This window comes from Nanorana parkeri, unplaced genomic scaffold, assembly GCF_000935625.1.
Source record: "Nanorana parkeri isolate BGI_ZX_2015 unplaced genomic scaffold, ASM93562v1 scaffold912, whole genome shotgun sequence".
NCBI classification, from domain to species: Eukaryota; Metazoa; Chordata; class Amphibia; order Anura; family Dicroglossidae; genus Nanorana; species Nanorana parkeri.
The window spans coordinates 100,611-113,363 of record NW_017307180.1 but is presented as its reverse complement, the minus strand read 5'-3'; the positions used below and the strand labels follow the sequence as shown (position 1 = coordinate 113,363).

General features: G+C 41.0%; 1 protein-coding gene across 5 annotated transcripts in view; it reads right to left on the bottom strand.

Annotated features, from left to right (window-relative positions):
* The window catches only part of TBC1D4 (TBC1 domain family member 4), a 137,935-nt gene that overhangs the window by 24,970 nt on the left and 100,212 nt on the right, over nt 1-12,753 (bottom strand). For 2 of the 5 annotated variants that reach the window (XM_018566066.1, XM_018566067.1), the window contains exons 9-11: nt 5,269-5,340; nt 4,314-4,552; nt 692-841 (exon numbers count right to left, since the gene is read on the bottom strand). In XM_018566066.1, the coding sequence (XP_018421568.1) occupies nt 692-841; nt 4,314-4,552; nt 5,269-5,340 (461 nt within the window). The remainder of the gene's footprint in view (nt 1-691; nt 842-4,313; nt 4,553-5,268; nt 5,341-12,753) is intronic. The other 3 variants (XM_018566068.1, XM_018566069.1, XM_018566070.1) reach the window with 2 other exon arrangements.

The window sequence follows — 12,753 nt, the reverse complement described above, 5'->3', positions numbered from 1 at the left end:
TGTTGTCTTTTCCTGTGCTTCCACTGCTCTATATACCGTATGAGTCAGTCATTAGGTTCACTTTTTTACAATGCAAATACATTGTGGGGACACTAGAGTCCACATAGAATGCTTACTTACACAAAGGAGGGTAATACTCTGGCATCTGATTACATTACTCCAATTCATACTGTCCCAGAGCTCTTTCATATACAGTAAAATACAATGTCATGCTTCTGCCATAAATCCTATCTATCTGTTACCTGTTCAGTTTTGCTATTGAGCTAAAGCTGTGTATTTTTGTAACAGCCACCTACATGAAGGAACAGTGCACAAAATGGGAATGCCAGCTCAGAAACCCTGGTGGCATTTTGTTCAACATGAAAGCCCCTTTCGTATAGAAAATTGTGTGTTTATATACAGCCTTTTATTCTCACAACAGCACAATTCAGGAGTAATAGTGTGACACCATTAACATAAAAACGAAAATCCTACGCTTATTAAGCTGCTGCTACTTGTGTGCATTCTTTTGAACATTTTACCATTTAAGGATGCAATTAGGGTAATTACTGGGTCACAGACAAGAACAATTAACATGCAGACTGCATCCCATGGCAGTCCAAGGTTGGTTAATCCAGCAGGGCAGGTGAGCCACAACCAGACATAGAAATAGCGCAGGAGGTGTATGGGAGGCAGCTGTACCGGGTCTCACCTCTTGGGAGTATCTCTCTCAGGTTGGGGGGGAGTTCTCCCTGAACCTTGGTAAAGATTTTTCAAGAAAGAAGGGGCAGTGAAGGATGAGGGGAGACTGGAGAACGAAGGTTCACTCCCAGTGCGGATACGCCGAACAATAGGAATGGGGCTAAGTTTCAGCAATGACAGAAAACAATATTAACAATTGTGTCTTTAAAATCTGAACAAGGTAATGCAAGGAAAACTATAAGTTACTAAACCGTTGCAGAATGTAAAACATATCTAAATGGATGCATTTATAAACCTCAAAGCACTAAACTGCTTATTATACTTTATGTATATACGGTAATAATATTTATTTCCTTAGGGACTAGAAAGTAACTAGTTTTGGATTCAGTAGGGAAGCGTTAAAACCCATCAGGATATTGACAGTTGTCCCGATCAAAAAATTTCCCTCAAAACTTGTTCCGTTGACAGCTATAAAATGTTGGATTTCCTCTCACCTTCGGTATAGGTGAATGGTCACCAATGCAAATAAAGAGGTGAATCTCCCCAACAGGGACACAAACAATAATAAAAAATTGACAGAGGTTCTAACCCTTCCCCACTGTATCCAAAACATAAAAAAAGTCTTGTCTTCGCCTACATTTTAAAAGGAGTCAACCAAAAATAGTACGTCACCAGAAAAACTACAAATAACATTCACAGATATATGCATGTAATATTACCAGAAACAACAGAAATGTAGACATTTTACACTAGGCGACTATGCTTGCAGCCCATTGCAGTTTGGCAGCAGGCAGTTTGGACTAAAGGTGGCCATATACTGTGCGAATTTCAGCTGGATCTTGAGGAACCGGCTTAAAATCGCACTGTAGGTGGCACTGTTAGCGCCCTGTCGGCCGGCAACCCTCAATCAGCTGCCCGAAGGAGCCTGTCAGAAAAATCTTTGTACCAATGAGCTGCCTGCTCTGTTCAGGTATTCTGAAAGCTGCCAGTGGGGATTCCTCAATCAACGAGCTTGTAGCATTTATGGAGGAATCTGCTCTATTTTTGTTTTCCATTCAACCAGAGGGCTGAACGGAAAAAATAGAGCAGACTCCTCCATCAACGCTACGAGCAGTGTATGGCCACCTTAAGAGAGTTTTATCCGGGATAGGAGATACACCACAGGTTCATATCAATATGAAAAGTTCTTGAATGGTTTTTATTTATATCAATTTTTAAACAACATTGACCTGCCTTTATATTGTTTTTGCATCTTTGTCTAGTGTACTGTATCCCATAGTGTGGCATGTATAACACTGGGATAGGTGGAAGGGTGAAGGGCTCAGGGTTTCTATGGAGAACTGTCTTGTGGGAAGATATCCTTACTGCATTATCAGCTACTAATGGAAAGTATGAAATGGTTTGCATGGGATTACTTGTTTTCCACAGGAGATTTTAGCGATGACAAGATGCTAATTTGATGCTAAGTAGTATAGGTAGGTAGGGTAAACTACTACTGTTCATAGTATAGGTGGTGCTGCAAAATTAGTAAAATAATAATCTGGAGAGAAAAAAAAAAAAGATTCACCTCCTTTATACTAGGTCATAGAAAAATGTATTAGATTAAACCTGCTACCTAAACATTCAATGATAATTTATGCAACTTGAAACTAATATCCTTCAAAATATGCAAAAAAACTTTTGCAGAATTTAATATAACTGTCATTTTGGTGCTGTGCATCCTGCAGCTATTTGAGGCTAAAGAAGCCTTGGCAAAGGAAGTATAGTCCTTTAATGAACAGTAAGTCCATCTACATAAGAAATTATCCCTCCTAACATCTGCTTTACATAAAACATACTTATCTCTTATTAGGGATGCACCGATACCAGTTTTTCGACATCGAGTACAAGTACTGATATTTTTTTCGGTACTCGCCGACAGCGAATATCAATCCCGGCATCCCCGTGTACCGTTGGCCCGGCTTATCAGGATTGGCGACGAAGCTGGCTTCACTTGTTGCTAGGCAGCCTGGCTTCCTGACCAATTAGAAAGCCGGTCTTGATGTGCCACCCGGGTTCCTGGTCAGGAAGCCAGGCTGCTAGCAACAAGTGAAGCCGGCTTCCTAGCCACTCAGGAAGTCGGGTGGCGGGTCACCCGCCGCCTGGCATGCTAATTGGCCGGAAGCCGGCTCCATGCTCCCTTGCATCACTGCCGGCCAGAGGGAAACTCCCTCTGACCCGAAGTTCCAGTATCGGGGTAAGTATTGGAGCAATACTCGGTATCGGCACCGATAACGATACTAGTATCGGTGCATCCCTATTTCTTATTCTTCCTTTGGGCACTGCTTGTGGTAGCCATTGGGAAATACAAATAACACCAATTGCTGGGGATGCTAATTACTGCACATAGATTTTCCAGTTTGTAAAATTTCAGTGCCATGGGCTTCAATCCCTACTACAAGCTTGTTTCCTACTAGGGAAACAAGCTTGTTACCACATCACTGCAGATCCTGGAGTAGCTGGTTTGAGAGGTTCGAGAAAGAGCAGATGCCTCACTACCCATTGTTCTAAGCCTGTCAATATATAGTTTACATTTACCAATCTAAAATTAGCAGATCCTCTAAAAGTAAATATAATCATTTACATTCAGTGGCCTTTTCAATGAGTTATGTTTAAAACATTATTTTGTTAAAAGGAGAACTGTGAGGTGAGCTGCTTTTCACTCACCACATAGTTCTAGCCGACCTGTGACAATGAGACTGTCACAGGTCGGCTCAGTAGATCCAGAAGTGAACAAACACATACCGGCGTTCGCTCACCTCTCGATCCTGTCATGGCTCTCTGCCATGACAGGGGAGGGGCTGGATTTCCCCCTCACCGCTCCGATCCTCCAGCGCTGACTGGCGGAACGGACGGGGGAGGGGGCGGGTACAGCTGGTTCTGCCTCTAGATAGGCAGAGCCAGCTGTCAGTCACGCAGCTGGGCGGATCCAGACATAATTGTCGGGATCCGCTTCAGCTGCGGCGTCTCAGTATACTGAGCCTAGGGTGACGGGAGGACACTAGTTTGTGTCCTCCCGTTACCCTAAGGAGAATTATGGGGAAAAGCCTTAACCCCATAGTTCTCCTTTAAAGATGTTTCTACTACAAGTGCAGTAGGACTGGATCACAAACATTAGTTTCACATGTAATGATAACAAAACATATTACATTTTTCCATCTGCCTCCACAACATAGCCCTTTAAAGACAAACAATGTAGGTGAAATGTATAAGAGGAAAATAAAAGCATTGTCTTTATTATATATGGATCTAAAATATATGTCTTTATCTTTCTGTAATATTTTATTAAAAAAACATATTTCAAATATAGAAGTGGATCTAATGAGTTCTACATAACACAGTGGGATTTCTATATAAACATATTACTTTGCATACAGCTGTCATGTTACAGTAACAACAAAATGTATATAAGTAGTAAAAACTGTGCAACATTAAGGAAAATGGATTACTCCTGACACACAGTGTTAATTGGAAGTAATTCACCATGACCTAACAAAGAATGAATGAATGAAACTCTGATTAGTAAATGTATATAAATATACACATTTAGTGAGCTGGTCTATTTTTACAGATGGCATTGTATGTTAACTGACCTGCTTTGTGACCCATCACAGGCTACTGAGTGCTGCCTCTGAAGGGGGGACCTGCTGTTTGGTGACTTTGCATCAGAAAAGGCTATCCTCCGCTTGGCACTCGGTGGTGGGTGGCTGAAAGTGTGAGCCCGTCTGCGGAACTGCGGGGAATCCGGGTCTTCCTCTGGAAATGACTGCCAGGACGATGATACAGGAGAAGACGGTGGAGTTGCTGGAGGAGAATCCCCAGGAGAGCCGTCCTGTGGTGATGTAAGATATAAGCAATTGTTCCAACTTATGATGAATACAGATCATTCAGAGGTATCCTACAGTCTTAAATGCCTGTTCTTGAAAGGCAAAAAATGATCCCAGCCTACTGCATGCTAATTCGTTCAAACCGGTGATGGTAAGGTAGCTCACGATTAAAAATAAAAAAAAACAGAGCAATTCCAGGCTTCTGATCTACAATAGTATCGAAGAGAACACAGACTCTTATCAAAGGGGCAAGCACTCCTGTTTTTGTACTGAACAATAATGCCTTGCTGACTTTTCTCTCTTTGCCGGCTTCCTGGACATAAGTTTCCTGTGCTGTCAGTATAATATCCTGGAAAACAGTCTATTATTATAATAGAGGCTGGTAAATCGGCAACACAAGACTCACAAAGCCATACTGCTGTTGTGTCTATCACTCATAAAAGGCACATACTGTATTTCTCTGTAAAACACAGACTACATGAAACAGGAAGTGCAGCAATGTACACAACTGGTGGCAAGGTGGAGAAAAGAATATGTGTAACCAAACTGTGATAAAGTAAGCTTAGAATTAAAAGCCATATTGTTGTGATCATTGATGCCTAGTATGATACAGTATGCTGCCAGAGAAACCTTACCCTGTAAACACACAGGACAGAACAGACTAGGTAACAGTATTACCTAGAAATTAATTTCTATACTGTATATGCTATAGAAAATGTACCTTGTCACATGCAAAACTGTTGCGTTCACAACTATCCATGCTGCCCAGTCGGCCTCTCACTCGATTTGCTCCCTGTGGACACAACTCAACATTAATAGGACCATACTGACAGATGCCATCGTACTGGATGATCATAACAAGTTTTAATTCAAAAACATCAAAATGGATATATATGCTAAAATAACTTCAAAAATAACACAAGAATGTTTCCCATAACCATCATATGGAACTTCACTTTTATTAGGTGGAGTATCATTAAAAGAACTCCAGGAATTTTAAAAACTAACTCTTGCAGTGGGGCTACTCTGACACTGCAAGAATTAAAGTGATATTCAACCATTGCTGTTTTTTTTTATGATGAGGAGGTCCTCACTTATATCATTTAAACAATTGTATTGTTAAAAGTTTTCTCCTCCTCCTGCAGATCCCCCTGCCTGTTTGCAGGTGCCTCCTTCGGCTAGCTGGCTGCTGAGGAGACACTCGTGCATCTGTCACCTGCGCCTAGCTGTGTGCGTCCATAGACACATTGCTCTCCCACCAACAGTCTGACTGACGGCAGCAAAAGCCTATCATTCTACTTGCCTCAGTACCTTCCCCCACAACAAGGAAGTTCTGGGAAGAGCAGATATCTTGCCAGACCCAGCAGAGGTAACAAGGGAGGATTGGGATGTGTTGTCAAGGTACTTTAGTACTACTTTAAGTACTCGGCTTGTCTAGGGAAGTCAAATAAAGCAGATATACTCACCTGATCCTCGGTCCCACTGGGCTATTAGACTGGTCCCCAAGCCTCTTCTCGCCTGGGCTTGCGGCAGTCTAAGGAGCGCTGATGTCATCATATCTAATGCAGGTCCACCGACTTGCATTAGATGTGAAAACATGGACAGACATTCCACAGCCGTAGGGGAGAGGGAAAGGGAGAGAGGTGAGCGCTCACCAAAGATCAGGTGAGTAAAACTGCTTTATTTGACTCCCCTAGACAAAACTTGCAGTTAACCCTTGCAGTGTGGGGGTAGCAGCACTGCAAAGGTAAGTCTTTAAAACTGATGGAGTTCTTCTTTAAATGCTATTGATGACACTATAACATTTCTTAATTTCCTAGTCCTGCTGTGTGTATTAAATCTGGCCATGCACCTGTAGATTTTTCTTGTTCAGTCCTACAGTTTTAAATGAGAAATACAAGTTTTTTGGTAAAAGTTGATTAAACAAATCCCGACAGGGCAACATACTGGTCGAATCAGCAGCATATGGCCAGCTTAAAGGAGAAATATGGGGTGATTGAAAAACACTTATCCTCATAATTCAAGCTGACCTGTGACACTGAAGCTGTCACAGGTCAGCTCTATTGATCGAGAAGTCAGCGAACACATACCGCAGATCGCTGACTTCCTGATCGTCTCCCTGCAGAGTCAGTCACAGCTCCCCGCAGGGATTCCCCCACTCCCCTCTCCATCGCTGACTGGAGGGACAGACGGGGAAGGGGTGGGCACAGCGGGATGGAACTCAACAGTATTGTCAGGATCCATCCCAGCTGCTGCACGGCTCTGCGCTCTTAGCATATAGCGGGCAATAGCCCGCTATATACTGAGTTTTGAGTCACTGGAGAACATTGGTATATGTCCTCCCGTGACCCTGAAGAGAATTATGGCCAAAAAAGGTTGGTCCATAATTCTCCTTTAAGTATATAACTTATCGTTAATGTGCAAAGGCAGCGGTTTTACCATAGGCAGCGGTTTTACCATAGTAACATTTGTTTCAGCTACAACACTGTATATAGTTTAAAAAAAAAAAGTCTGAATACATTGCTACATTGTACATTGCCTAGAAGTGAAAGTAAAAATCATTGGACATTGCAGAAATGTCATAACTTCAATAATAAGTTGTTTTTTAAAAATAAGGATTTAAAAAATGATCGCGTAAGCAACGCAGTAATGAGATGAGGGGAAAAAAATACCTCTTACAAACATATTCTGGAGTCTCAGCCAAGTTCACAGTTCAGAGGAAAGACAGGACATTTTGAAATGCATTTAAAAATAGTATGTGCTACCAGCACTCCCTGACTGCATATTAACAATTTAGAAAACAAATGTCTACAAACGTTGTCACTAAACTAGGGTTACAGAGTTCCGGAAGGTATGCATTGTGCTATGCAGTGTTATAGGGCAGCATTTCTCAACCTTTTTTCAGTCACAGCACCCTTTAAAAAGTAAACAAAATCTTGAGGTGCCCCAATCTAATATGTAAAAAATGACATGGGGTTCCTCCAAAATCCATTCCAAACCCTTATACCAGAAAGGGGTCTGCTATGAATTTTAAGGGGGCGACCCCATGCAAGAACACAATCAGAGTGCCACCTCTCCCATAAGAATCCCCCTTTACACCAGGAGCACCCTTCTTTCACATTAGAGTCCCCTCTCTCACACTAGGGGACCCTCTTCAAATCAGAAGCCCCCCTTCACATCAGAGTCCCTCTCTTTCACATCAGAGTCTCCCTCTTTCACATCAGAGGCATGACCCTGTGTGAAAATTGTGAGGTACCACGGAGGAAGCCAGAAGGCACCCTGGTTGAGAAAGGCTGTTATAGAGAACCTGTCCTATGCACAAAGCAGAAAAACTAAGTTATAGAGAACCTGTACAATGCACAAAGCAGGAAAACAAAGTTATAGAGAACCTGTACAATGCACAAAGCAGGAAAACAAAGTTATAGAGAACCTGTACAATGCACAAAGCAGGAAAACAAAGTTAAAGAGAACCTGTCCTATGCACAAAGCAGGAAAACTAACAATGACATCATACATCAGACACCATAAAGTGAATGCTCCTACCTTGGCAGTGCCAGTGACATCCGCACTCTGCCGCTGGAGCCCCATAAAAAAACAAAAAAACAAACAGATTTCACGTACCAGGTAAATCAGTATTCTGATCTCTACCACCCTATTTCCCACAATGTGTCTAAGTTACTGAGCTAGGCTCAAAATCTATCATGTGTGGGTTCTTTTCAAAATACCAACTTTTAAGATTTGCTCACGTCCCCAGCTCTTTAGAGGTCCATGTCACATAAGTAGCTGGTCTATGACCCTAATGAAACCTTGTGTTCTACAAAGAGGTTGGCAGCTGTATGGTGTAAGTGATAAAAAATAAAAACTTGCAAAATTATAGATAGAAACTATAGATAGATTCTGTGGATCGATAAACATTATCATTCTTTTGACAGCAATTTATTACAGGCATTTATAAAGCGCAGACAATTTTACACAATGTTTTACATACTGGGCATTCACATCAGTCCCTTGCCTTCAGGTTCACACCATTTTCTGGTCCAGATCTGGCCTGGAAAATAGTGTGAACCTGCCCGCCGTTCCAGTGCATTCCAGACCAGATAAAATGAGACAAGCAGTATTTTTCTGGTCTGGTCTGGAACGGACTGCGCTTGTGGGAACAGAGGCCAGAAATAGCATAGGGATACATTAGGATGCATTTTGTGTCCGGAAACAATCTGGTTTGGTCTGGAGATGATCTGGATGCGGTGTGAATGGGCCCTGTAGCACTTACAATCTAAACATCAAATACGATGGTCATGTAGGTTCCAAACACTTAGAGCTCGAAGTTCAATGCAACATTCAGCTTTTACAGCAGATATTTAAATAATTATTTAAAGTGACATTAAACCCTCAGATTTTTTTACATAAACCAATACTGTAATGTGTGCCTTACTGTAATCCATGGTAGTTTCCCTTCTCTTTGCTGCTCTTCCTTTTAAATCCTCATGTCTTCTCATGCTTGGGGAGAACTTCCCTTTGCAGCTGAGTGCCTCTTCCTGTAGTGCTGGCTCAGTTTGTGAACCTACACACAGACACCATGTATCCATTTCAGAGAAGTTCTGCCCAGCATGAGAAGAGTGTCGCCGGGAGTCTGTTTAAACAGCCCCGATGCTGGCGACGTACACTGTACGTCGTCAGTCACGAAGGGGTTAAGCATACCATACCCATGCAGATTCCTGGTGCTAACAGCTCCTCAATATATGAAGCCTATTAACAATTTAAGGCATGTCAGTTGACAGTGTTTGATATTGCATATATCTGCGATGTACCCTTTTAATACAATTGTAAAGTTCCTTTGGCCAGAAATGTTATTTGATGAGTCTGCTACACAAAATATATATGTATACATACTGTATAGTTTACCTTCTTTGTCATGCTGTACATTCTTTTAAACAAGTATATATGTTTGCCATTTTTTTTTTTAAATATTAGTCATGACTGTTTACTCTTACAAGATCCACAAAGTTTATTCTATCTAATATTTATCAATGAGAAATGTTGGAGTACATGATCTGTGAACTATTTTTGTTATTTCTGTGATTTAGTAATTGTACGACAAGGGGTATTCTGCAATTATAAATATTACTATAGGTACACTAATATAAATCCATTGAGAGAATAAAATAAATGCCTGAAGTTGGGTTTTAAGGCAGCCCATTTATTTTGAAAAAACTACCAAACAGACAGAAACAGACCAAAAAACATATATGCAGTTTTTTGAAAATGCAGAACACTACAATGCATGATGCCATGCACTGTAGTGCGCAAACAGAAAAACAGCTACAGAAGAACAGATGGCAAATCTCCCTAATAGGACACAGATGAAAAAAAATACCTGGCATGGGGCTTAAACCTTTTTTTAGAAATGAAAAACAAAAGTTTTGGCTTTAAATATACTTTACGTCTCGCTATCTTAATGGCAAGGCCACCCTGGCAGAAGAAGCGCCCTGCAATGTTATCACAGCATAGCAATAACATATAGCATAGCATAGAATAGCATAGCAATTTTGGCTACTTGAAAGAAATCCATGCTGCCTTTTTTTGTCCGCCCAAGGATTATTTAAACATGTAATAATGTTACTATATTATATTCTGCCAATATGTTTGAACTCAGTCTAAACTCAGCTTGCAAAATGGAACAAAATACTTATTTTCCATTTTATGTCTGTACTGACAGATGTAGATTTTGTATCAGAAATGGCACAAAGCACTGCACACATATTAATCTGTACAAATTAACTTAGCTATGCAAACATTTCAATGCTAAACACTGTACAAAAACACATTATAACTTTAGGATAATGAGTGACCAGCTAGAAAAGACTGGGAAAAACAGGAAAGATTCAGATTACCCAAAGCATAAGTAAAGACACCAGCATAATAACATTATTCAGTAGAGAAACTCCCAGTAGCCAGTGCATGCATTACATTAATCACTTATTAACACAATTGTAAAAGAAGTATGAATTTATCCTACAAATTCAGGACATGTGACCCTGCCTTGTATCTAACTTCAAATTATGTATCCTTTAACCCTTTTGCTGCCAATGCCTTTTTTGCACACATGCTATGATCTACATTTTAGGCCTAAAAATTACTTAAAACCCCAAAAACATTATATACATACATATACACACATTTTATTTTTTTAACTTAATTGCTATTTTACACAGGTGGGGCTCACAAGCACCGTATGCGATAGCATACTAGTGGTGACAAGTACTGTTTAAGGAGACATTAGTGGTCAATCAGACCCCTAGTGTCACCTTGTCACTTGCAGATTGTGCTCCATTATCTTCTTACCCTACTTCTGTAGCCAGACAATGACAGCAGAGGGAGCGGAAGTGCTGCAACCAACGTTGCTTCCGGTCCCATGCAGCAGGGAGGAGATCAGCCATCGGATGTTTGCAGCTCTCCTTCCGCTGACTCCGGTGATGCTGGTCCCAGGCCTGCGGGTGGGGCAGTGGAGCCGAGAAGCAAGGTGGGGGTGCCAGACTAAAAGGGGAGGCGCACTACAGTGGCCCCTGGAAGAGATCAGTTGACTTTACACATGTAAACAGAGTCCTGCTCCCAGCGATGTATGCCATACATCAGTGACCGCAAAAGGGAGACTAAACTCAGGAGGGACACCAAACTTAGGAGTTAAAGCTTAAATTTGCATTTAAGTACCTTAACCATTAACAAAAATGTATCTTATTTATGTATCATTCAGCTGTAGATCCACAAATCATCTCTAAATTGGTGCTTACACTGTCCTTCCTTCTGGAGGTTGGCTACTTTTGTTTCCCATAGTCCCGTTGTGTGTTGTAAAGTAGCCACCGCTCCAAGCATGCTCCCTTGATAAACTATAAATTCAATACAAATCAATAAACTATAGCTGGCTATATATTATGGAACCAGACGAAATTTGCACAGTGGATGCTGATCAGCTGATTGAAATGGGTGCTTTGATTAGCTGATTGAAGGAGCCAGTTGGGAATTCTTTGAAAGAACAGAGCTAGCAGCCAATAAGCAGCCGCTTATACAAATACAAAAGAAACAGCGGGGATTCATTGGTCAATTCTTGTATAGCATTGATGGAGGAATCTGTTCTATTTTTTTTTTTTTGGTTCAGCCACATAAACAGTGTATGGCCACCTTTAAAGTGAGATTTTAGTCCATCACAGGAGTGAGCTTGGAGTGGTAGCTACTTTACCACACACACAGAGACCATGGGGAATAAAAGTAGCCACCCTCCAGAAGGAAGGACAGTGTCAGCATGAATTCAGAAATGATTTGAGAATCTACAGCCGAGTGATGCACAAATAAGATATATTTATGTTATTAGTTAAATGAAAAAAATGTTGGGATCAGCACCAGAAGAAGACACCAACCCCTGAATAATTTCTTAGACAACAATCAAAGAGAATGGGGCTTTTTAGGTGACTTCTAGACAATGCAAAGAGATGCAGCTAGACATAATGACACGTAGCTCATTTCATAATAAATACATATTTAATAATTTAATATAGATAAATATCCTGGTTAGCAAACATTGAATTCATAAAACGTAACACAATCATTTGTGACAGGACCACATTACATGTATAATCAGCATAACACCTCTAGGATCCCGTACAGATTTGGATTTTGCACAATGGCAATAATTAATATTCTTTAACATTGAGTACATTATAACAATGTCCATAGTTAATTGGTCCGGTATATTGTCACATATTTCATATTGTTCCATATTTCCTCTGACAAATCTGTACTTATCCATTCTTCGACGCGTTTCGCCGTAGCTTTATCAAGAAGTTTATAGAGGTGGCCATATATCGGAGATTTCTGATGACGAGCAAATTCGCACCCAGGGGGGCTCCTCCACTCAGCCAGGAGATAAGGAGAGGTAGAGGTGACATGGGGGCACATCTTCTAGGGTATTGCCGCTTTTTAGATATCCCGAGTCAACTTGACTCCCTCCAAATTCACAGGTCCCCCTTCTCCCGAATCATCCACCGCAGACACACACGCCGTCCATAGCGTTAGCGTGTGATGTCTGCTAGCCAGGATATTAATCTATATTAAATTATTAAATATGTATTTATTATGAAATGAGCTACGTGTCATTATGTCTAGCTGCATCTCTTTGCATTGTCTAGAAGTCACCTAAAAAGCCCCATTCTCT